General features: G+C 36.6%; 1 protein-coding gene across 7 annotated transcripts in view; it reads right to left on the bottom strand.

Moving 5' to 3' along the window:
• The window catches only part of WWP1 (WW domain containing E3 ubiquitin protein ligase 1), a 125056-nt gene that overhangs the window by 87440 nt on the left and 12503 nt on the right, over positions 1 to 25113 (bottom strand). For 3 of the 7 annotated variants that reach the window (XM_031013666.3, XM_031013667.3, XM_055349235.2), the window contains exons 2-3: positions 11301 to 11393; positions 6524 to 6614 (exon numbers count right to left, since the gene is read on the bottom strand). In XM_031013666.3, the coding sequence (XP_030869526.3) occupies positions 6524 to 6593 (70 nt within the window). In that variant the 5' untranslated portion in view covers positions 6594 to 6614; positions 11301 to 11393. Of the gene's footprint in view, positions 1 to 3210; positions 3316 to 6523; positions 6615 to 11300; positions 11394 to 25113 lie in introns of those variants that run through there. The other 4 variants (XM_055349233.2, XM_055349234.2, XM_055349236.2 and 1 more) reach the window with 2 other exon arrangements.

Genomic DNA, 25113 nt, shown 5'->3' with positions numbered 1-25113 from the left:
TCTTCTCGTTGGCAGAATGAAGAAACAATACAAAAGGGCTACTGATAATGCCTGAGAGCCATTTGAATGTTTCCGTAACAGTTTTATCGAGCTATCATTCACATATCATATAATTCACCCACTTAAACTGTACAATTCAATGGTTTCACTATATTCAGAGTGGCACAACCATCACCACAATCAATTTTAAAACAGTTTTGTTACCATAAAAATAAACTCCATACCATTAAGCAGTCACCCCCTTCTTTCTCCTCCCAATCAACCCTCTCCCCACCACCATCCCTAGGCAGCCACTAACCTACTCTCTGTCTCTTTAAATTTGCCTATTCTGGACATTTCATATAGATGGAATCATATAATGTGGGGTTTTTTTGTGACTGGCTTCTTTCACTCAGCATTACATTTTTGAGGTTCATCCATATTGTAACATGCACCAGTACTCCACTCCTTTTCTTGCCAAATACCATTCTATTATATGGGTATATGACATGTTATCTATTAACTGATAAATATATGAACTGCTTTCACTTTGTGGCTATTGTGCATAAAGCTGTTATGAACATTTGTGCGCAGGCTTTTTTGTGGACATATGTTTTCATTGCTCTTGGGCATATACTTTGGAGTAGAACTCCTGGCTCATGTGATAACCCTCTGTTGAGTAACTGCCAGGCTATTTTCCAAAGTGGCTGCACCATTTTATATTCCTATCAACAATATACACTGATTTCTCCACATTCTCACCAACAACTGCATTAAAGATCAAGGGAAAAGTGTCTTCAGATTCAACATGCCCATTAACATCCCTGCCAGGTACTATTAACTTGTCTTTCTGAAATTACATAACTGTGGCACTTAAAAAAAATGCTTTAATGTTTTATCTGGAAAGTTAGCTTCGAAAAGAAGTAATATTTGCATTTTCAAATAAAAGCTTAAAAATCAAAATGTCATTATAAAAGTTAATCATAACCCCTTCCAGAAAGTGAATTTTAAATCTAACATACCTGAGATATGAAGAAATCAGGGACTATCTACTTTCTGGGCAAAATACTTATGACCAGGCAGTAAGAACAACTTATCAAGATCACCTCTATAATCAATTACCTGTGAACACCCTAGATCAGAGATGAGGAAGGGAAAAGCCTCTTTCATGTCATACACACCGAATGTTAAGGATACAAAAACAACCAAAGCTATGTAAGCTTCCATTCTATTGTGAGAGAATAATAATCTAAATAGTCACACAAATAAATCACTGAAATACAATGTGATAAATGCAAGATTCAAAGCAAATACTATATTTAAGTACTGGCAACATAGCAATTAAAGAGTGTTCAATGTTATGTCTGAACTGCTACTACCAGGGTCTTAGCAAAACTCATTTCCATCCTTCATCGTTCCAAACTGCTCTAAGTTCAGCACCACTGGACTAATATAGAAGGCCCAGACTTGCTCTCTCCCAAGAAACTTCCCAAGATTCTTTGAATAAAAGTGCTCATATATTTCCTCAGTATATGTAAGTCTTATCCATATAGCAGAAGACTGGAAGAAGGAAAAGTCAGTATATGATGGTGTTAAAAGCAGAGGGATAGACATATCTGGGTTCATTTTTCAAATGTGCCACTTACTAAAAGCCTGACCACAGTAAGTCAATTAATTTCTCCATCCCTTACTTGAAAAATTAGAAGAACAGCAGTACCTGATTCTTAGGATTGGTGAGTGAAGGCATGCAAGGCACTATCACCATCAATGAATGTCTGGCATCCAACAACGGTAGCTGTTACTCTATTATTACTAACTATATAGTATTAACTCTTCTCTGAGTTCATTGCAGATCCATCCAAAATACGTCCACTGAATACCCTTACTTGGCAAAATACTCAACAATACTAGAGGGTAAGGTAAGAAAAGAGATTTTTCAAAGATAATAATCTTTAATCTCATGAGGAATTTATAAATATGCTAGCAAAATGTACATATAAATAATGTGATTTTAAATAACTAGAAGACAACCTTATTAATTCAAAAAGTTGTTCTAGTTAGTAGAATATATAGATTTTTTTTCTCATTTAATGAGTTTCCTTTGGTGTTATACACAGAATGTCCTCCACTCTAAGGTTATATAAGTATTTTTAAACTATCAGAAAATGAGTCACGTGTGAGAGGGTAGGGAGAGTTAACTCAAAAATCCCACTCACAATAACATCCCTTCAAAAAATCTAGTAATAAACTTAAGAAATAAGTAAGAGTCACATGAAGAGAACTATAAAACTTTACCAATGGAAACAAAGGCTTAAAAAAATGATATGATATATTCCTAGATTTGAAAAGTTTAACATTGAAATATTTCAATTAGCTCCAATTTAATACATTATTTTAAAATAAAAACACCAACTGATTGGTTTTGAGTGTTTTTGGTGGGGGCAGAGGAAAAGGAAGGGAGACTTAAATATTCAAATAAAAGCCAAAGAAAAATCAAGAACAGTAAACGTGTATTTTAAAATGCAAAGTAATAAAAGGAAATTTCTCAAAATATTTTTTTAAAAAGTACCATAAAGTGAAAATAATTAAAATGGTTTGACAGTGATGTAAAAGAGAAGTAAAGAGAAAAGCAAGATACTAATGCATAACAGTGGCATTTCAAATCAATGGGAAGATAGATGAGACCATAAATTTTGAAACATTTGAAAAGAATGAAGTCTATAATTCACACCACTCATACAAAAATAAGTGGTATATGATTTGACATTTTTACTTTAAAAAGTGAAATTAATGCTTTAGAAGACGCAATAGCTAAAAAAAATTATAAACATGAATACAACAGCCCATTTGTTCTTCAATCTCATCCTTTATACATCTTGCATACTCTATGCTTCTGACTCTTTCCTGTTGAAAGTTTAAAATCTAAAATATTGAAGATAATACACTTCTATATGCTACTATCCTTGAGTACCTGGTACATTACAGTATATTACTATATGACAATAGGTAGTTTTCTGTTTGATTTTTTCCATCAGTTTTTCCGCGTTCCATGATCAATGCTCTTATTCTTATATGTTGCTGCCAATCAGATAAGGGTTAAGAGCAGAAATGAGGATAAGAGTAAATATGCTAAAAATAAAAAAATAATTTGGCTTAGGGCAGAGAACCTCAGTTTACAGACAATAAACAGCCAGACTGCAATATTAGAGGGGCCTTAATCTGAGTACTTACTGTTTTTAAAAAGAAAAGAAAAGCCTGGGCGTGGTGGCTCAGCCTGTAATCCCAGCACTCTGGGAGGCCAAGGCAGGCGGATCACTTGTGGTCAGGAGTTTGAGACCAGCCTGGCCAACACGGTGAAACCCCGTCTCTACTGAAAATACAAAAAAAAAAAAAAAAAATTAGACAGGAATGCTGGCATGCACCTGTAATCTCAGCTATTTGGGAGGCTGATGCAGGAGAATCACCTGAACCCAGGAGGGGGAGGTTGCAGTGAGCCAAGATCACGCCACTGCACTCCAGCCTGGGCAACAGAGCAAGACTCCATTTCAAAAAAAAGAAAAAATCAATACAGAGGTCTTTGTAATCTAATAAAAGGAGCAACAACTTGGAGTCCTAAGACCTCAGTTGGTTTCTCATTATTAACCCAAGGCACTTAATCCCTCTGATTCTCAGTGTCCTCACTGACAAATCAGGAGTAGTAATCTTTATTGCAGAAGTTATTGTGAGATCAGTAAGACTGCGAATTTTAAGGTGACTTTTATTTTAAAAATTAGATCAACAAAACGGAAGACAAAGACAAGAAGAAAAGAAGGCACTAAAACCTGGTGCCATTTAGCACAGGTCCATGATCATTCTTTCCCAAAAGGATCACTGTATTTCAAAGGAGAGCAGCAACTGACGCTCAAAGTGATAAATACTGTCACGGCATTGTTTTGGCTACTTAGACTGCCTTGGTCCACATTTATTTTCCAACCGGTTCTCCAGATTTGAGTCACCTGATAGTCTTTCAGTATGTTCTTTTTCACCTCAAATTAGCCAGATCAGGTTTTTCTTTTTCTTTTCTTTTTCTTTCTTTCTTTTTTTGAGACAGAGCCTCACTTTATCCCCCAGGCTGGAATGCAGTGACGCCATCTCGGCTCACTGCAACCTCCACCTCCAGTGTTCAAGTGATTCTCATGCCTAAGCCTCCCAAGTAGCTGGGATTACAGGCATGTGCCACTATGCCCGGCTAATTTTTGTATTTTTAGTAGAGATGGGGTTTCACCATGTTGGCCAGGCCAGTCACAAACTCCTGGCCTCACGTGATCCACCTGCCTCGGCCTCCCAAAGTGCTGAGATTACAGGCATGAGCCACCACTCCCAGCCTAGTTTTTTCTTACTTTAACTAAGAACTCTTATACATAGGTCAAGATCATTTGAAAGTTACACCTCAGGTGTACTGTCCATTGGTCCTATGCAAGTTACAATAAACTGAAAATGTGGTGAAAATAGGACTCTAAGCTTCTTATACAGAGCAAAAGTAGAAGGAATTATGTAAGTGGTTCTTCAGTGGAGTACCTATCAGCTTCATCAGAACTGTTTCAAAAATAGATGCCCATTATTCACAGAAACCAAAATCCAAATATCCCTTATAGTTCAACCTTACTTACAGTGAGAGAAATGCTATTTTAAATAACACTAAGATACCACTTCAGTATCTAATTATGAACAATCCCAAAGCTTGACAATAGATGTTGGTTAGGCTTTGGGAAAACAGGCACTGTCAGGTATAGCTGATGTAGACACAAAATGGTGCAGACCCCATGGAGAGGAACTTGGCAATACCTGGCAAAATTACATGTGTCTACCCTTTGACCCAGCAATCTCATTCTAGGATCCTATCCTATTGATACATGAGCAGACATAAGAAACAACTTTTGTATGAAGTTATTTGTTGCAGCACTATTTGTAATAGCAAACAGTGGAACGCCAATGTCCAGCAATAGGAGACTAGTTAGCTTTTTTACTTCTATTCAACAGGATTTGGTGCAATGATAAAAAAGAATATTCTGTTATGAAACAAACTCCAGAATAATACTGTAAAGTTAAAAAAAAGCAAAGCACAGAAAAGTATGCAAGAATTAGGGGATTAAGAGGAGAGATGATACATATACTGTACATGTATCTGCTTATATTTTCAAAAAGAAGCAACAGAAGGATAAAGCAAAACTAATAAAAATGTGAACCTACAGGGCAAGGGAGAGAAGTGGGAAAATGGGACCAAGTAGCCAGACCTCTCTAAATGTACCTTGGTTTTGACTCTGGGACTATGTAAATGTCTTACAAGGTTATAAAACAAAATTAAATAAAAAACTGAAAACGATGAACTTAACTAATTATCAATTTGGTGATATAACCAAATAGAGAATTACTAAGGTACATTAAAACATGGTATTTTGATTATACATCCTAAAGGGGGAAAACACACAAAGAAATCTTAAACTGCAATGAGTGGACCTATTGTTTTTGGTAATTTTTTTAATTACCTTTTTTTCCCCTTTTTTTCACCTCCTTCTCCCTCTGTTTTTGGTAATTTTCATGTTATTTTGAACTGGTGTAGTAGGATAAAAACAGATATTATGATAATGTCATTTTGAATGGAGATTTTTTGATTAAGAGGAGAGAGTTACAGGTCAGGCACAGTGGCTCAATTTGGGAGGGTGGTGCAAAAGGATTGCTTGAAACAAAGAGTTCAAGACCAGCGTGGGCAACATAGTGAGATCCTGTCTCTAAAAAAATTTTTTTTTAAATTAGCCAGGCAAGGTGTTGAACATCTGCAGCCCCAACTACTTGGGAGGCTGAAGCATGAGGATCACTTCAGCCCAGTAGTTTGAGGCTACAGGGAGGTATGTTTGCGCCACCGTACTCCAGCCAGGGAGAGAAAGTGAGACCCTATCTCAAAAGAAAAAAAAAGATATGAATATAAAGTCAAATTAATTTAAATTGTTTCCTTTTAGTAGAAAATGGTACTTATAGACTACAGTTATTATTATGAATTGGAAATACCAGCATGAACTCAGGATGTTAAAATATTTTTTATTTTTTGCTTTCTACAAGAAACATTTCCTAGCTCTGTTAACTGAAACCTCCTAGAAATAACTAACCTCATAGTAATGAGTACCATGGGAATTACAGTACTGTGTAATCCCACTTAAATATTTGCCCAGTGATTGAACAAATGGCTAAATGTATGTAAGAAGGCCTTTGGCATCCTGCTCCATCCTATTAATCATTTAAGGGCCAATGCAATGATACTTATTCAAAAGCCCAAATTCTCCCACCATTACAGAGTCTATATCTTCTCTTCATCCAGCATAGGTTCAATAAATATTTACTGAATAAATAATATAGTTTTGGAGGGCATCTACCTTTGAGGCTTGTTGCACCAAATATGCCATAGTATGAATCTAAAAGAAATTCTATTTCTGGAATAAGTCTGCTGAATTAGGTATTCAAAAGAAAAGTTCATCAGGGAATCACCATATTAAATATAAAAATAACTTACCAGTTACCTGTAACTGCAACCTTCCACTGTGGTTATCACTAGTATCAGACCTTGGTGAAGCAGTGGCCATGTCCCAAAATTCAGCTAAAACCTATTTTAAAAAAGGGGAATTTATTCATGTGTTAGATAAGAGTTTGTAATTTTCAAGATATTAAAACTACTTGTTTAAATCAACTAAGAAGTTCTCAAAAAGTACATGAAAATTATCAAGCCTATTACCATCCCATTAAAAGAAAACCCTAAAGTTAATTGAAATAACAGAAAAAATGGTGAGTAGTAAGCAAAAATAAAAATAAACATTAGAATGTTGCCCTGGATATGCCTGCTACAGGAACAGACAAAGCACTGGGCCTGCTACAAGGGGAAGGAGTGAGATTCCCATACCAAGCAAAGGGCCCAAGTCAGTAGAAACTCCTAACATATGGCAGAAGCATATATGTATGTTTTAGGAAAGTATCCCAATTTAAGCCATTGGGAGTACCTAGGACGAAGAGCAACCAAGTCTGAGTCTATAATCTTAAAAATCAAATTTATATGAAAACAAGCCACCAGTCTGGGCAACAGAGCGAGACTCTGTCTCAACAACAACAAAAATCTCTATCCAGACAAGACAAAATAAAATTCACAGTCTACATGAGGTGGGAAGCCTCAAAATACAGTAAAAACTACAGAAAGAAATTGACAAATCGGCCATTGTTGTGGGTGATTTCAACACATCCCAATTAATCATAAGTCAAGCAGACAAAAAATAATAATAATGAACAAGCAGGATTTAATAACATCAACAGAACCTCATAACCAACTATTAGAAAATAAAAATTTTTCTCAGGTATTCATGAGACATGAGTGACAAACAAAAAAAATACACTGAGATATAATGAAAATCTCACTAAATTTCAAAAAATGTTCTAAGTTTCTGTCTGTAATACAATTAAGTTAAAAATCAGTAACAAAAGATAAATTTGAAAACTATAAATAGAATTTAAAAACACTTCTAAATATTTAGTGAATCAAAAGAAACCATGTTGGAAATTACAAAAAAAAAAACAAAAACAAAAACTAAGAACTGAAAAACAAAGATACCATATATAAAAATGTATGGGAAAAGTTATACTTAGAGGCAAATTTATAGCCTTAAAGACATACTAGGAAAGGAAAGGTTGAAAACTGATGTGTTAGTAGGTCATCTGGTAAGTCTGAAAGAGAAAAATAGAACAAACCCAAAGAAAGGAGTTAATAAAGAGCAGAAACTAATGAAGTAGAAAGAAGGTAACAGAAAGGATCAACAAAGTCAGAGCTACTTCTTAGAAAACACTAAGATAAATAAATGTCTGATAAGACTAACGAAGGGGAAAAAAATGAAACAAAATAGGAAGCCCTAAAACAGACCAATACATATAAGGACAAACCCATGTAAGAGATGTAGCAATGCAGATCCACGAGAAAAGATGGACACTTAAATAAACCTGGAATTAACCATATGGAAAAAAAATGAAACTGGACCCCTACTGCACATCATATATAAAACCAATTCAAGATGGACCAATGACATAAATATGAAAGGTAAACAGTAGAACTTTTAGAATAAATTACAGCAGAAAACTATTGTTTTGTGTCCTCTCAGGATGGAAGGATTTCTTAAGAGACAGGGGCATACTAACCAAATAAGAAAAGTGTGAATATTCACTCCTGTAATCCCAGCACTTTGGCAGGCCAAGGCGGGCGGATCACCTGAGGTCAGGAGTTCAAGACCCGCCTGGCCAACACAGTGAAAACCTGTCTCTACTAGAAAAATACAAAAATTAGCCAGGCGTGGTGGTGGGCGCCTGTAGTCTCAGCTACTCAGGACGCTGAGGGAGGGAGAATTGCTTGAATCTGGGAGGTGGAGGCTGCAGTGAGCTGAGGTCACGCCACTACACTCCAGCCTGGGCAACAGAGCAAGACCCTGTCTCAAAAAAAGAAAAAAAGGGTGAATATTTTGACTACACGGAAACTGAGACTTCTGTTTATCAGGACATCATAAAGAAAATGAAAAGATATGCCAGAAACTGGAATAAATTTGCGAAACAAAAAACTAATTAAAGATTAGTATTTAAACTACATATATAAGAATACTTACAAATAAGAAAAAGATAACACATTAGGCAAACAGGCAAAAGGCTTAACTGTAATTATACAGAAAAGGAGATTTCTAAGGCCAACAAACATGAAACAATGTCGAATCTCACTGCCCACCAGAGAAATATAAACCACACAGATGTCATTTTTAAATTCATTAGAATGGTAAAAACTAGGAATGTTGATAGTGCCAAATAATGGCAAAAAACATGCAACAGTGGTGGCTCTTATACACCGCTGGTAGGCGTTTCAGATGGCAAAATCCTGTTGGAAAATAATTTGGCATTATCATTTAAAGCTAAACATTTGTATGCCCTTCAATGAGTACTTTTGAATTTTATAAAATTTTTTGTACCTGTGTACCAAGTATAAGCATTCTTCATAATAACAAAAAAAGTGAAAAATACTCAAATGTCCATTGGTAGAAAAATGGTTACATAAATTAGCCTAACTCATACAATGGAGCATTATATAGTAGTGAGAATGAATGAACTACAGGTTGGGGCGGTGGCTCATGCCTGTAATTCCAGTGCTTTGGGAGGCTGAGATGCCTCCCAAAGGTGGATCCCAAGGTGGATCACTTGAGGTCAAGTTCAAGAACAGCCTGGCCAACATGGTGAAGCCTCGCCTCTACCAAAAAAAAAAAAAAAAAAAAAAAATACAAAAATTAGCCAGGCGAGGTGGCAGGTGCCTGTAATCCCAGCTACTCAGGAGGCTGAGGCAGGAGAATTACTTAAACCCGGGAGGCAGAGGTTGCAGTGAGCTGAGATCTTGCCACTGCACTCCAGCCTGGGCGACAGAGAAAGACTCTGTCTCAAAAAAAAAAAAAAAAAAAAGAATGAATATAGCTATAAGCAATACCATGAATATATCTAAGAAAAAGAACAGGTAAGTAGAAAAGAAAAAAGACAGATGAGTTCTGAGCATTAACACCTTCCTCTCAGTTCTGTCTCCAAGATTTAACATTCTACACTGAAGTCATGAAGAAATTCTTCCAACTCCTTATGACAAAGAAGAAATAAATTATTTTGATGGTTATCATGACCTCATCTTTTGTTATTCATTTCCTTTGAAAACACCATGATTCCATGATTGAAAAAGAAATCCAGAAATGTGGGGTACTGCGGATCCTGAGCCTCAAGAGTTTGTCCAACGAACAATTACAGAAGCCCAGTAAAGAACTGCTAAGGTCCAAACAGCCACCAAATAACAAGCTGTCAGTCTTCCAAGGAGTACTCTACGAATCTTATGAAAACATTTCTGCACACAATAAAGAAACTAGTGTACAGAAATGTTTATTTGTCTATGATACAGCAATAACTACAGAGTCCAAAAATAGGTCTCCACAATTATTTTCTGGTTATAAATTTGAATTTGCCTACTGAGATATTTCTGTCTATTTTTATGTCTGCTCAAACATCTTTTATGATGTTTAAATGTTTTCCTTGAAATGTATAAAGATCTGTAAATTAGATTTTCCTCTATAATAAAATACCATATGTGCAAGCTTTAAAAAGCCTACAAACATGATTATGAAACTCAAATCAAACAATCATATTCGTGGTATTTTAAAAAGAAAAGATGGAAACAAGTTCAGGACAGCACTTACTTTAGGGGCTGGGAAAAGGTAAGAATATGGAATCAGAGAGGTTTTCACAGCTCTTTAACCATATTGGGATTGATCTAGTTCTTCAGCTGAGCAGTTGGTTCACAAATGTTTTTTATTATTGACTTGCATATGTTACATATTATCTGGTACATTCAAATTACATGGGTTTTTTTTTTAATTTAAAGAATGTATGGAAGGCACGGAAGTAGATACAGTAAAGTATAAATCACTAACTCATCAAGCATAATTACTGGCGCCTGTGATGCAAAAGAAGGACAGATACAGCTTTCACAGACAGCATTTAGTCTTCCAAGAAAAAGACACTTCTTCCTCTAGGCAGTAAATGGGGGATTTAAGGATAGGTGAAGATATTGATTCATATGGAGGTAGATTAAACAAAAATCAAAGAACCTTATTAGGGAATTAAACAGAAAGATAACAACTGAGAATAAAGGCAAGAGGCATAGATTACTTATTTGAGAAGAATCTTAAAAGTTTACAATACTGTGCAAACTGGGGAACAGTGCCAACCAGGTAAAAAACTATTCACTTTACTACATGACACTTTCTCTGTACCCTGATCCCCACCCCCCAATCTATTTTTCTCTTTATTCTATATAAACCCTTTCATATCACCCAATCCCCAGACTCAAGAGCACATGTTCTGGCAAGCAGCAACTGCAAATTTAAACTAAAACCATGAGAGACAGTTAAAAAATGATACCATCTTGCCTTAAAAGTGAAGAGATACAGCAAATAAAATTATGAATTTCAACAATTATTCTCCACACTTCATTTAATAAAGTTGTATGACACTTAAAAGATAATGTACTGTCATATATTCTCCCATCTGAGCATTACAGTAACACTGTGTGAGGAGGGAAGCACTCTATCTTAGAGATGAGAAAACTGAGCCTCAGGAGTATTAGAAGTCTATAGCTGTATTTTTTATGACAACGTATTACTAGGTCTACATAATTAACTATCAAAATGTATGAAGTCTGACTATTAATTATAGTCTTAGTTTTAAAAAAATTGTTAACCACTTACTATGTATCAGGAACTGCTAGACACTGGGGATACAAAGATGAGTAAGACACGATTCCCTCTTTCAAGGAGCTCATAGTCTGTGAGGAGACAACCCTGTAAACAAATAAATAGCTTTCAGTGTGATAATTCCTAAAATAGATGCAAAAGGTAAAGTACTACATCTGGGGCACACAAGAGAAAGTAGATAATCCAGCCTTCAGGGATCAAGAAAGGGATCACAGAGAAGATAACCTCTGAGAGAACTGCGTCTTGAAGTGTGTAATTCTTCAAGAGAGAATTACAGAAAGAACGGCACATCCAGAGAACTGCTTGCATAGTGGACAATGGAACATAAGGACAGTGTAACGTGATCAGGCAAACAGAGAGGGTCTAAACTGCATAGGATCCTATGGAATAGTTTATATTGTATTTAAAATATACCATGCATAGTACTTTAAAGTTTATCCTGATGGTTTCAGTGATGAGAATTGCATTTTGGAAAAATAACTTTGGAAGCTGTGGGGGTTAGATTTAAGATAGTGAGCTTATCTGAACTAGAGCATTGGCACCATGAAAGAAAAAACTCAGGATACATATAAGGTCTTTGACCAGATGACTATAGGATGGCTGAGGGTTACAAAAAAACAAGAATCTGAAAAACTAAAATTTCCCACTTCATTGTCTGAGTGGATGATGGTTCCCTAACCAGGACAGAGAGAAGAGTAAGATTATTTGAATTTCATTTCCAGTTCTGCCACTTAAGAGCTGTATGACCAAGTTAACTTTTCCATGGCTCATTTCCTGTAGCAGTAGAATAGGAAAAACAAAGTCATCTATCTCATGTTACAACGTGAATTAAATGAGATAATACATGTAAAACACTTAGCACTTCGAGTATATGACACAAAGTAAAGACTCAAAGATGACTTATTGTTTTTATTGTGGGAGAAGGAGGTTAAATATACAAGTTTCATTTGGATATGCAGTTCAAAAGAAAATTGCTAACAACCAGGTGTAATAGACAGCTAGTTAGAGAAGCATGCAGTTGAGGAAACAGGTCCATGGAGAAGAAACATTTGGGAGTCACGGTTTATGTAAGTGGTATTAACTTCCATGGAAGACAATGGGCTTGTTCACAGTGGAGATATTTTGGAATAAATGTTGAACAGAATGAGAGAGTGCTGATCAACTTCTGCTGAGCCGTACTAATACTGTGCTTATCACAAGCCCTCAGGGACAACAATCTGCATAGTGGTATGACTTTTATCAAGTTGTCCTTGGTCCCCAGGATATGAGAAGACAGAAAAACTATATGATCAATTTAGGTTCAGCAATTTCGAAAGCAGGGTTGGCAAAAGAAAAAAGTCTGAGTTTTAGGTCATAATCTATGCTCAGAGGGTATGGTCAGTAATATCTAAGCTGATTATGTTAGTCCAACCCTTTGAAAATCCCACAGAATTGTATAAAGGTTCACTATTATGCAACTGCAAAGAACAGAAAAAAGTCCTGAATGTAGATAATAAATGACATTTCCAGTACTCTTAGGTTACAGATCTATCAAATCCTCATTTAGAAGGCATATCTTAATTGCCTGCTTACTTCAAAATGTCTTTCTTAAGTCAGAAGCAAAATTGTGAAAGAAAGAAAGAAAGAGAAAGAAAGCAAGAAAGAGAAAGAAAGAAAGAAATCCAATTAGAATAGATCTGATTCATTCTGCACACTCTGCAGTGTTAAGACTTTGAAAAGTCAAATAAATGCTGTCACATATCTATGTGCCTGGATCAATTAACAAACATGCTTATTGGCTGCCTAGTTTATAAAGTGGGTATGGCAAGGATACAGAAATGGTAGAAGACAAAGTCCTGGCTTCAATACTGAGTCTAATTTTGAAGACAACACTAACACACAAGAAAAAAACTCAGTAACAAGATAGGATGATATGTAACAGAGCAGTTTAGTTCAATAAATGTGGAACCTAAAAGGTTAGAAAGCCTGCACTTAGGCAAAGCTATTTTATCAAGCACCAAATTTAAAACTCAATGAATGTGGCAAAGATAAAAATGGATGAACCATGCAGTCTCCCCCCTCAATAGAGCTAAGATTCAGCAACTCCAAAGCATAAAGTAAATATTTCATTAAAATGTAAACTACAAAATAGAGGATTTAATTTTAAATTAAATTATATATACGAATATAGTAATATTACTTCTACATAGAAATACTGTTGGTCATTTCAATGAATTTATAAAATGAAAGAGTAAACAGGAGGGTGACCAACTCATCCCAGTTTGCTCAGGAGCATCAGGTTTTAATCTTGCATCCTGGGAAACCTCTCAGTTCTGGCCAAACTGGGATTTTTGATAACCCTAGTGAACAGTGTAATGGCTCTAACTGCCTAGACAGCTCTCGTGATGTATCTCAAAGAAACTTTTCTAGTGGAATCCTGTTATAAAAATATAATTCTGTTAGATTTTTCATTTCCATGTGACCTGCAAATTCAGAAAGGAAAAACCAATTTGATAGGAACTACTCATCACTAAGGCTCAAAATCATATCACTGGAACTACATGTCAGGAGAAGGGAAGAGGGAAGAGTAAGAGGCTTTCTCAATACCCAGGGTCTTTTAGCCCTTCGAATCATTTACTTTTAACAGACTCTCTGTCCATATCATCACCACTGATCTCCCTAATCAAAGGCATTTCCAACTAGTGCTACTGTTCTTCCCTGGCCCATGCCATCACCCATCATCCCCATGCCATCATACCCCAAGCCATCACAGCCTCTGCATCTATGCCAACAACTCACCCTTCCTGTATCTTGCTGATCTCCGTTCCATTCACTAGCTCATATGACCCCATCCTGGACTTGATGGGTCCTATTCTTCCCACAATCTCCCACTAGTAATCTCTACCACTGCACTCTTCCCTTAGAATTGGTCTGCTTAACTCAGGAACTACAGTCTCTCCAGCACTCTCCGGCACCCCTTCACTGTAGGGGACCTACTGGCAATGTCATTAATACTTTACATTTGCATAGCACTTCATAGTTTCAAATTTTCACATACGTTATGTCAAGAAAACAGGCTAAGTACAATTGTTTCCAATTTTACCAGTGCCACGTTAATATCACTTTTCACTTCTATCTCCCATTGGGCTTTTCTTCCCAGGTTCTGTCTTTATTGTGCCTTTCTCTCTCCCTTCAAATAAACTTGGTGTTCTCAATGTATACATCTAACTATTTGGGAAAGAAGCTATGTGATTTCTTTTAAAGCTTTTTATATATAAATAGAGACAGGGTCTCACTATTTGCCCAGGCTAGTCTTTAACCTCTGGCCTCAAGTGATCCTCCCACCTGGGCCTCCCAAAGTGCTGGGATTACAGGCATCAACCACTGTGACCAGCCAAAAAATTAAAGCTTTCTTGTCCACACTTGACCACTCCCTATATCACTGATTGATCCATTTATACTCAAAACACAAGAATGCCCCTCTCCTGATAACTTACAAGTGTGCTGCAGAGTTAAACAGAATAGCACTTCTGAGCTGTACCATTCCAGTGATTTGAAGAGTACTTGCGATATCTACCAGACAAACAACAAATAAACATGGAATCTACAGGTACCTTTTAGCCTCTGACTTTAATTTGGGTGTTTATTTTAACCTAAAAATGCCTATCTAACCACAGAATCTAATAACTTCGACTATCTTCCCTCCATCTTTCTGTAATTTTAGTCAATTTCAAAGTTCCTTTCAGAGCACAATATATGGCCCTTTAGGAAGTATTTCTATGAGAAAAATGTATTTTTCTTCAAAAGGCCCAATTTCCTAAGTTAGTATGAATATCCAATTCTTACTATTCGTTATCACCCAATTTCAGATTTTCAACCAGAGGGAGTTAATACATTAATTTTTAATTAACGTTAATACATAAATTTTTTTCTGAGACTTTTGGTTCTGTTTTCTCTTACTCTCTAATTTTTACATCTTCTTTTCCAGTAACATAAATCTAGTCCTTGTTTCTTGACTTTTCTTTTTCAGATATATCTCACATCTCCCCTATCATAAATGCACTCTTTTCCTATTTTTCAGCCACTTCATTTTCTTACAGAAAGTGAGTTTCTATTCAATTGTATTTTTAATTTTTAATTTTGCTTTATTTTCTTTCTTTCTTTTCTTTCTTTGGAGGCAGGGTCTCACTTTTGTCGCCCAGGATAGAGTGCAGTGGCATAATCATGGCTCACTGTAGGGTCTAACTATTGGGCTCATGCTATCCTCCTGCCTGAGCCTCTCAAGTAGCTGACACTACAGGCACGCACCACCATGCCTGGTTAATTTCTTTGTTTGTTTTTTGTAGAGATGGGGTCTATGTTACCCAGGCTGGTCCAGAACTCCTTAGCTCAAGTGAGCCTCGCACCCCAGACTCCCAAAGCACTGAAATATTTTTTATTTTTAAAGATTTATTCCTCTCAAACAATTACACAGAAAACTCTTCTGCTTTACAGTACATTACCTCAAAATTTACCTCTCATTAACATGTATAATGTAAGCAAAACATATTCTTACATTAAAATGCACCATACATATCAGTTTTGAGTTTGAAGCACCAAATCTTGATTTTTCTGTAGATTCCCTTTTTAACGCCAATTTTAACCATTTCTAAGCTATATGAAAGCCTTGTTCTCAAAATTATTCTATGACCCATCTACTCTAAACTATTAGTTACATAATGAATACAAATTTATTTCTCTCCCTCAAAGCAACCAACACATAAAATTCACTTTATTTACAGAGATTCAAGTCCAATAGCTAGTGAAACTATTTAACTCAATTCTCTTTTCATTCTCATTAATTCTAATCAAGTACATTTTTGAGTACTTTAAATTCCATCTATGTCCTTGCCTTCTAAATAGCCCTGCATCACAGCAAGGCTTCAGTCACACCAGAAAATATGATCAGAGCAATTTAATGTGCTCTTCTTATCAGGGTTCTTGTCCCAATTAATGAGAAAAGTTACAATTACATACCCAAAGCAAAACTAACTAACCACCCTTTCAAGGAAAATGTGTTTCACATACACTACTTTTGTCATTTTAGTGACAAAGCACTAAAAATACTTCCTGGCACAGAATAAATACCTAATAAATAAAATCAGCAAGACCACAGACAAATTTCTTTTCTTTTTTTTTTTTTTTTTTTGAGATGGAGTCTCACTCTGTCACCCAGGCTGAGTGCAGTGGTGCGATCTCGGCTCACTGCAACCTCTGCCTCCCAGGTTCAAGTGATTCTCCTGCCTCAGCCTCCTGACTAGCTGGGGCCACAGGTGCCCACACCTGGCTAATTTGTGTATTTTTTGTAGAGACGGGGTTTCACCATGTTGGCCAGGCTGGTCTTGAACTCCTGACCTCAAGTGATCGGCCCACCTCGGCCTCCCAAAGTGCTGGGATTACAGGAGTGAGCCACCATGCTCGGCCCATAGACATATAATTTAACCTCTTTCAGTAGCCTTTGTTAAAAAAAAACTTATGGGAAGCCATTGTTTTTGGACTAAGCTCCTGCACCAGGCCCCAAAAGACCAGACCAAGACAAAATGAAGCCACCCATGCTAAATGCCACATAATCAAACTAAAAGTTCAAGGAAGCAGACAGTTAAAGCAGACCAGCAGACCAGCTTTCCCTGAAAACAGATAACAGTCTGACTGAGTCAACATAATAAGGAATTCCCCTCTGCTTTAATCCTTACAAAAAAGTAACCTGACATTAACCAGTCAGCTTTTTTTCTGTTGTTGTTTCCTTGTCCCCATCTCACAAAACCCAGTGTTCTGCCACTACCCAGCAGAAGTTCTCATTCTATTTTGTAGAATGGAGACTGCCCCATTCATGGATCATGAATAAAAGCCAATTTGATCTGTAACTAAATTTGTGATAATTTTGTTTTTTTATACCTTCAAGGTAAGATTATATAAGCACTTTATGAATTATCGAGTACTATATAAATGCTAAATTATTAAGCATGAGAAAAATATTAAATAATATTAAATATGAGAAACAATTTTCAATAATGAAAGTTAAATAATGCATTTATAGAAAAATGCAGATAGTCCTGCTATATTTATCTGATTTGTATCTGTTAATTCTAAACACTGAGGTGCTTTTGAGATACTAATCCCAGCTTTTATTTTAAATAATTTCTGATGGAAATTTCTGTAAAAAGACACTACACTCGATCTTGTCTAGCATTGAGTCTTTGAAATTAAATATACCCTCCTACTTTCTGAAGTGGTATACCTACACACTGCCATCTTCTAGGATAATGCCTTCCCTCCCTTCTCCTCCCTCATTTAAACCCTCCTTTTTTGGTCATCAAACAGATTTGGGGCTCATGTACTAAAAAAAAAAACAAGAGCAACAAGAAAAAGGGAGAAAAAAATTCCTTTGATGAACTCACTTCCTAAAATAATGATGTCTAAGCTTCTTTGCCACCGATTATTCTACCCTTGCAATTTGGTTGCTGCCCTCACCACTCTACTGAAATATTTCTGTTCCCCTTCCAAGGCCAAACAGTGGCCACCTCACATCCACTTTCTCCTGGACCTGTCTGCACCATGAGACTACAATTCAATCACTCAGTAAACACTGATGTGGCCTCCATTCTCTCCCTGAAAAATACTGACATAAGCCTCTAATTTAATCTTTCTAGTATATCAATTTACCATGTGGCAAAAAAAAAAAAGGTGATCAATAATCAAACAAACTAGGCATTAGGCATTTTAACAATTTTTTGAATGAAGTTTTTCAGTATATATATATATGCCTAGTATATATATATATATATATATGCCTAGTGTATATATATATATGCCTAGTGTATATATATATATGTCTAGTGTGTATATATATGTGTATATATATGTGTATATATATGTGTATATATATATATATACACACACACTAGGCATATTTTCAGGTAATATATTAAACACTAGAAATATAAAAGCCATATAAAATATGCTCTTTGCTTTCAGTGAGTTTAAAATTTAGTAGCAGAAACAGACATGTGACTCAATTTTAAGTTCATTGACAGAAAGGGGTGTGCAGACAGTAACTACAGAAGAACAAAAGCACCTTAATATTATTTGGAGGTAAGAGGTAAAGAGTTGTCAGGAAAGAATTCTGAGAAATGGTAACAGTTGAGATGAGTTGTGGAGGACTCCAATGCAGCAGCTGCACATACAAAAGGAAAGAAGTGGAAAGGAAAGACATGCTTTCAAGGCATTCTGTGCCCAGAGAGGTGAGATGACTAACATAAGCAGGTTAAAAGGTAGTTCTGTTAGGAAGGGTACGGGGAAAGAAATCTGAGAGACAAAACTATTAAGGCAGAAAGAAGCTATAGCATGAAGAATACCAGGAAAGCCATACAGAACCACTACATTTTCAGCAGAGAAGGAATATATGTGTATTTTAGAAAAACCCCTTTGACAGTGTTGTAAGGGTAGCCTGAAAGTAGTCTAGGCAGAAAATGGCCTGAAATTAGGGGAAAGAGAAGAAGAAGCAGAGGTATTGAGGAGCAGAATCTATAAGTGGTGGACTAATGAGATGCAGGGGTAAAAGAAGGGGAGACGTTAATATGTCCCAGATTTCTGCCTAGGCCAATTACTTCTTACCATCACTACCACTACAACACTTATCTCCAAGCCCATAATTTCTCATCCAAACTAAGCACAGCTTGCTAAATGGTCTCCCTGCCCCACTCTTCACTCCCAACCTAGATCCATCCTCTACCCAGCACAGTGATCCTTCTAAAGCAGGATACATGACGGTAACTCTGTTTCCAATGTTTTCTCATTTTAACTACAATAAATCCAAACTCAGTGATCTGTTGCCCCACCTCTTCCTTCTCCTCTTTATCCATTCCTGCCATTCCTCAACCTAATTACCCTGACTGCTGCGAAGGAGCCTTTGCATTCACTGCTCCATCCAATCAATAGTCCTTTGGCTGCCTTCTCAGTCTTAGAACTCAACTTATATATGATCTCTTCAGAAAGAATTCCTGATCACCATAGGCCAACTCTAGCACCTTGCCCTATTTTATCTGTCCTAGTAATTCTCAATTACTGACGTTCATATATTTTGTCCTCTCACTTCTCTATCCATACCCCCAACTCTGCAAGATAAGATCCCTGAGGACAGAGACTATCTTATTTACCATTCTATTCCTAGAACCTACTCCAGAGTCTGGCTGGGGAAAGGCCCCCAATTAACAGTTACTGACTGAGACACAGCACAGCAAAGAGATATATTCTGGAGGCAAAGGTGTGCATGGCATCCTACGAGCAAAGCTTGAGAGTAAACTGAAAGCCAGCCATGCTGTGACAGGTACCCACTCAGGAAAGGCCTACTGCATAGGGGGCAGAACCTAGGTAACCCCAGGACTAACAGTCTGGACAGCAGGCAGGAACTATGAAAAGGGGTGAGGAAAACCAAAAGAAAACTTCAAGGAAGAATTTCAAGGAGGAGGAAACAGTGACCAACCCCACCAAGGTAAGATCAGCAAAAAGAGCAAATTGTTTACTGAACAATGTGAAAGTTACGAGGCCCTTAGCAAGAGCAATTTTCATGGAAAGGTAGGACCTGAAGCCTGTGGCTTACGAAGCAAAAAAAACAACCAGAAACTTATTTTCAGATGATTTTGACTATCAAAGAGAAACATAAGCGTAAAAGATGTTTAGAGGATTGGTTTTGTTTTGTTTTTTGTTTTTTTTTTTTTGAGACGGAGTCTCAGTCTGTTGCCCAAGAGAAACATAAGCGTAAAAGATATTTAGAGGATTGTGTTTTTTTTGTTTTTTGTTTTTGAGACGGAGTCTCACTCTGTTGCCCAGGCTGGAGTGCAGTGGCGCAATCTCGGCTCACTGCAAGCTCCACCTCCCGGGTTCACGCCATTCTCCTGCCTCAGCCTCCCGAGTAGCTGGGACTACAGGCGCCCGCCACCACGCCCGGCTAATTTTTTGTATTTTTAGTAGAGACGGGGTTTCACTTTGTTAGCCAGGATGGTCTCGATCTCCTGACCTCGTGATCCGCCCGCCACCGCCTCCCAAAGTGCTGGGATTACAGGCGTGAGCCACTGCGCCCGCAGAGGACTGTTTTTAATGATGAAAGAGAGTATTATTTACAGGCAAGCAGAAGCTGTAGTCATTCACTGATGATGATCACTAACACAAGATCCCTAAGAAGGCAGAACTGGCTGAGATTAAACACAGGTATAGACAAAACCGCTCTTACTCGGAGATTTGGAAGAGAAAAGAATGCTTATCTTTGAAAATGTCTGGAAAGGAAGTTAAGGAAATGTTACCTAATGTCTCCAATTTTCTCGGTGAAGTAGGAGACACTCTTTGGGGCACTGGGAATACAATGGTCAATGAGAATAGACAAAATTCCCTGTTTTACCAGGTATGTGACTAAGGTAAGGAATTTGAGGCAGACAGAGGAGAAACTTGGGCCCAGCTGAGTAGTGGCACCAATCCCCATAGACAAGACTTTTCTTCCAGCTCATTTTAATAGTTCATGGTTAGAAACAATGAAACTGTTAGAGTTGTTTAGAGCATAGGTTCCAGAAGAGAAAGGGGTACACTCCAACTATTATCAAACTAGTCCTGGTCATCCAAATCGATTATTTATACACACTCCCTCTCTTACCTCCATTCATTAAAATTTAGGTAGAGAAAAAAAGATGATTCTCCAGAAGAAAAGTTCACTATTCACACATATTTCTAATTCATTGCCAATTGTCCCCAATCTGGCTACATGGCAGAATCACCTGGGGACTGTGTTGGGCATTCTAGGTGATTCTCATACAGATTTGGATACCAACGACTTCCCACATGTTCCTCCCACTACTCTTCTCCTTCATTTCTAATCATCTGTCCGCTCAGGTGTCATCTCTCCAATTTTGAACTAGTTGCTATTTGTCTTCGGAGCACTCTAACCATGTTTTTTTCTCTATCTCTCCCGTTACACTGTTAAAGTCTTTATTACCAAGCCTCATTGTAATTCCAGCCTCTAGCCCAATGTCTGGACCCTACTAAATAATAAATGGGCCAGTCATGGTGGCTCATACCCATAATCCTAGCACCTTGGGAGGCCAAGGTGGGTGGATTAATTGAGCCCAGGAGTTCGAGACCAGCCTGGGCAACATGGTAAAACCTTGTCTCTACAAAAAAATAGAATTATATATACCCAAAATAAAGGAAATAAAAAAAAAAATAGCTGGGTGTGGTGGTTGCGTTCCTGTAGTCAAGAGGCTGAGGTAGGACAATCACTTGAGCCTGGGGAGCTTGAGGCAGTGGTAAGTTGTGATGGCACCACTGCACTCTAGCCTGGGGGACAGAGCTAGACCTTGTCTCCAAAGGAAAAAAAAAAAACCCCTCAATAAATGTGTATTAAATGAAGATACACAGATACACAATTAATAAAACAACATATTATTATGCTAACTGCTAAGACAACAATAAAAGATGGCTAGAGTGGTTAGGTTAAGAAAATACCTATATAGCATAGAACTGAAATTTTACATTAAAATATCATTAAGAAAATACTATGCAAGTGGGACAATACCCACCTACATCCTCTCCCATCTCTGCCCTAATCTAAGATTCAAGTCCATGCTCACCTCACCAATATTTCATCTCCACAGCCCAAAACAAATGCTCAATAGAAAAACGTCCAATACAAAAGTAAAGGATCTAAAATGCTAGTTTGACTTATTAAATACTCAAAGAAACAAAAGAATATAAGAGAGAAGCTTATTACACTTGGATACTCCCCGACCTTAATTAAACATTCCAAACACTTTAGAAGTCATATGCTAACCCCCAAACTATCAAACATTAGACCCCAAAAGTTTAAGGAAAAGATGGCTTCTTGGAATACAACACAAATTTTCCCACAGAAACATTGTGACAAATGGTGGTAGGATACCAACACCAAGCCATGAAAGCCCACTGGAACTGTAACAGCCAAATTGTTAATACTTTACAAGGAAAACTATCGTTCCATGGAGGTATGTCAGGGCTTCCACCAATACTTATTTGTGTGCACATACACTGTTCCTGCAAAATCAAAGCAAAATTCTGAAATAAATTGCTGAGACTAAAAAACAGTACCTAAATCCCTTTGCATGATGCCTAACACAAAACAAATTATAGCTGCTTTTATCCAGAATCCCTGATATTAAACTTTTGTCATCAAAACAGCTTTATTTATCTCACTGAATACTAAATTCCAAGAATGCCAGGGCAAGTCCTCACCACTGTATCCAGCTTGCCTCCCTCAAAGCTTGGCATACTGGAAGTGTTTAATACATATTTGCTACTGAAGAATACTTAGTGTCAACCAAATGCCCAAACAACTAAGTAAATACGAGCAGTAAAACCAAATGGCCTATTTATTCTAGATGCTCTTTTAAATGAACCATCATACTTTTCATACTGATTTTTTCCCCTTAAAGTTATCATCAAAATGAAAAGAGTATTTGGCTGTTAGCAGTCATATAAAAAAAGAAAAAAGTGTAAAGACTCATGTAGAAAATATCCCTCCAAGAGTCATCAGTTTAGAAAACACTGTTTTAGACAACAAACAGTTCTATATTAAATGGCTGAGTGAGATGGGGCATCTAAACCTCACTCGGCCTCAGTTTTCTTATTAAATGAGAATTGGAACACAGAACATATTGATAATTTTTAGCTTAGAATTACTTCACTGAAAATAGTGCATATTTCATGAAAATATGAAATACACAGAAACCATCCATAATTATACCAACCTCAGAATGATTTATACAATTATTTTCCTCAAATAGACTTTTATAAAGTTGCAATCCTTGTATACAAATCATTTTATTTTCTGTTCTCCACCCCTATTTACAGTAAAAAGCTATCCATTACAACCTAGACGAAGTCGTTGGCCAACATCAGAGAACAATTTAATTTATGCTTACAGTTGTGGAAACAACTTTGCAACAATATTCTAGAAGGCCACAAGGTGGTGATGTTGCACCATAAAAAGAACCTTTAAAAAATATTAGATTATACCAACTTCCCCAAAATGAAATTGACAGCTTTCCTTCATTGCAGGAAAGGATATCAGTTACTATGTTTACTAGAAAACATTAGAAAGAAAAGACAATGTATTCATCAAACTTAGCAGCAACTATTTCAATTTTTAACCTAAGCAGCTATGGACCTTTAAAAGACAGACAAAAACATAGGGCTTTCTTTGGCATCGTTACTCTATTATGTCAACAAAAGATAAACCTAAATGGTATCAGTACAGTACTGAGAATGAGGTAGTTTTTTTCTTTTAACTTGCTATAATTTCTCAGTTTGTTATACAATATTATGTTTGCATATTACACCAAATACCAAAGATTTTACAGTAAAATATATATATATAGTTATATATATGCGTGCATTTGACAGTTCTTCCCCTTACCCTAGTGAACATCAGAAAACAGGTTTCCCACTCCTATACTGCATGTTTCTGAAGAAAATATGATTCTAAGAACATTAAAACCTGGGTTCCAAACTTACAGAATCAACATAAGTTAACATATAAAAAGAGCTGTGTATATACTTGCTAGGCAGAAAGGTAAGATGATAAAGCCCAAGACTTCATACACTTAGGTGGGGCACCTGAGTGATGCAGAAAACACAGCTAGTCTTAAACACGGAACCTGAACCAGGCCTCTGACTCCAAAATATAACAACAGCAGCAAACATTTACTGGGCTCCTATTATATGTCAGTCACTTTACAAAAAAATTATCTCTAACATTATCAATTATCCATTAGAGTCATCATTATTAGTCCCATTAACAGATAAGAAAAATTAGGTTGAAGTAAATCGCCCAGGGCCATGAAACTAGTAAGTCTGAATTTGAAGCCAGATTTCCTTGGACTCAAAGCTAATGCTCTTTTCACTACATACGCACTGCAGAAACAAAATATAAAATAAGAAGTGCTGAGCTAACCCATGCCTTAAAATGAGAAGTTTGCTGTATCAATCTGAAGTTACTATTCTCTTATCAACTAAAGCTTACGTCAAGTGGTTTTGTGGGCTGTTAAGCTAGCCTTTGAAAATACCTTTCCTTAAGGTTAAAAGAGAAAGAACAATTAATCGTAAAAAGATAAGTGTGTAAAAGTATAAGCACATAAACAATGGAGTAGGTAAGCTGTTAGAGATCATGTTTAATACATAATTTCCATGTATTCTGGGAAAGCATTCAGGACAACATGACATTCTCACTCTATGAAGATCAAACTTCAGTATAATCTCTTATTTCAAAATGACACAAACATTTCCATAAGTAATTGGTCACTTTATTCAAACTGATATTTTAATAGTATATTTGCTTAACAGACTTTTTTCCTTAAAATTCAAAAATTTTTAATATTTTGGCATTCTTGAAATACACATACTTGCTGCATTTATGAAGCAGCACAAAGCAGAGTCATGGAGCTGAGCTGAGGATGAGAGGTGATTAAGAGAATTACTCAGAAACACAGAGCTTCTTAATGGCAGGCCAAACCCAGAACTGCTGATGAGACTAGCACTCTTCTACAGTGTGCTCATCATCAGGATATCATTACTCAAAGTTATGTTCACCTCAAAACATCTCCTGATTGTTTCTTAATACATTAAGAATTCTAATTTATCAGCATTTAAGCAGCCATGGAGATGTCCTAACTCTTCAATTCCAAAGTGCCAATTTTAAGTTTGAGAAGAGCACATTTTGGTAATGTAATGTAGAGAACAGTTTTCAAGTCGGACAGACCTACATGCAAAC

The sequence above is a fragment of the Gorilla gorilla genome, chromosome 7 (genome assembly GCF_029281585.2).
Source record: "Gorilla gorilla gorilla isolate KB3781 chromosome 7, NHGRI_mGorGor1-v2.1_pri, whole genome shotgun sequence".
NCBI classification, from domain to species: domain Eukaryota; kingdom Metazoa; phylum Chordata; class Mammalia; order Primates; family Hominidae; genus Gorilla; species Gorilla gorilla.
Note: the sequence above shows the minus strand (reverse complement) of the source record. Positions and strands in the feature narration are given on the sequence as shown.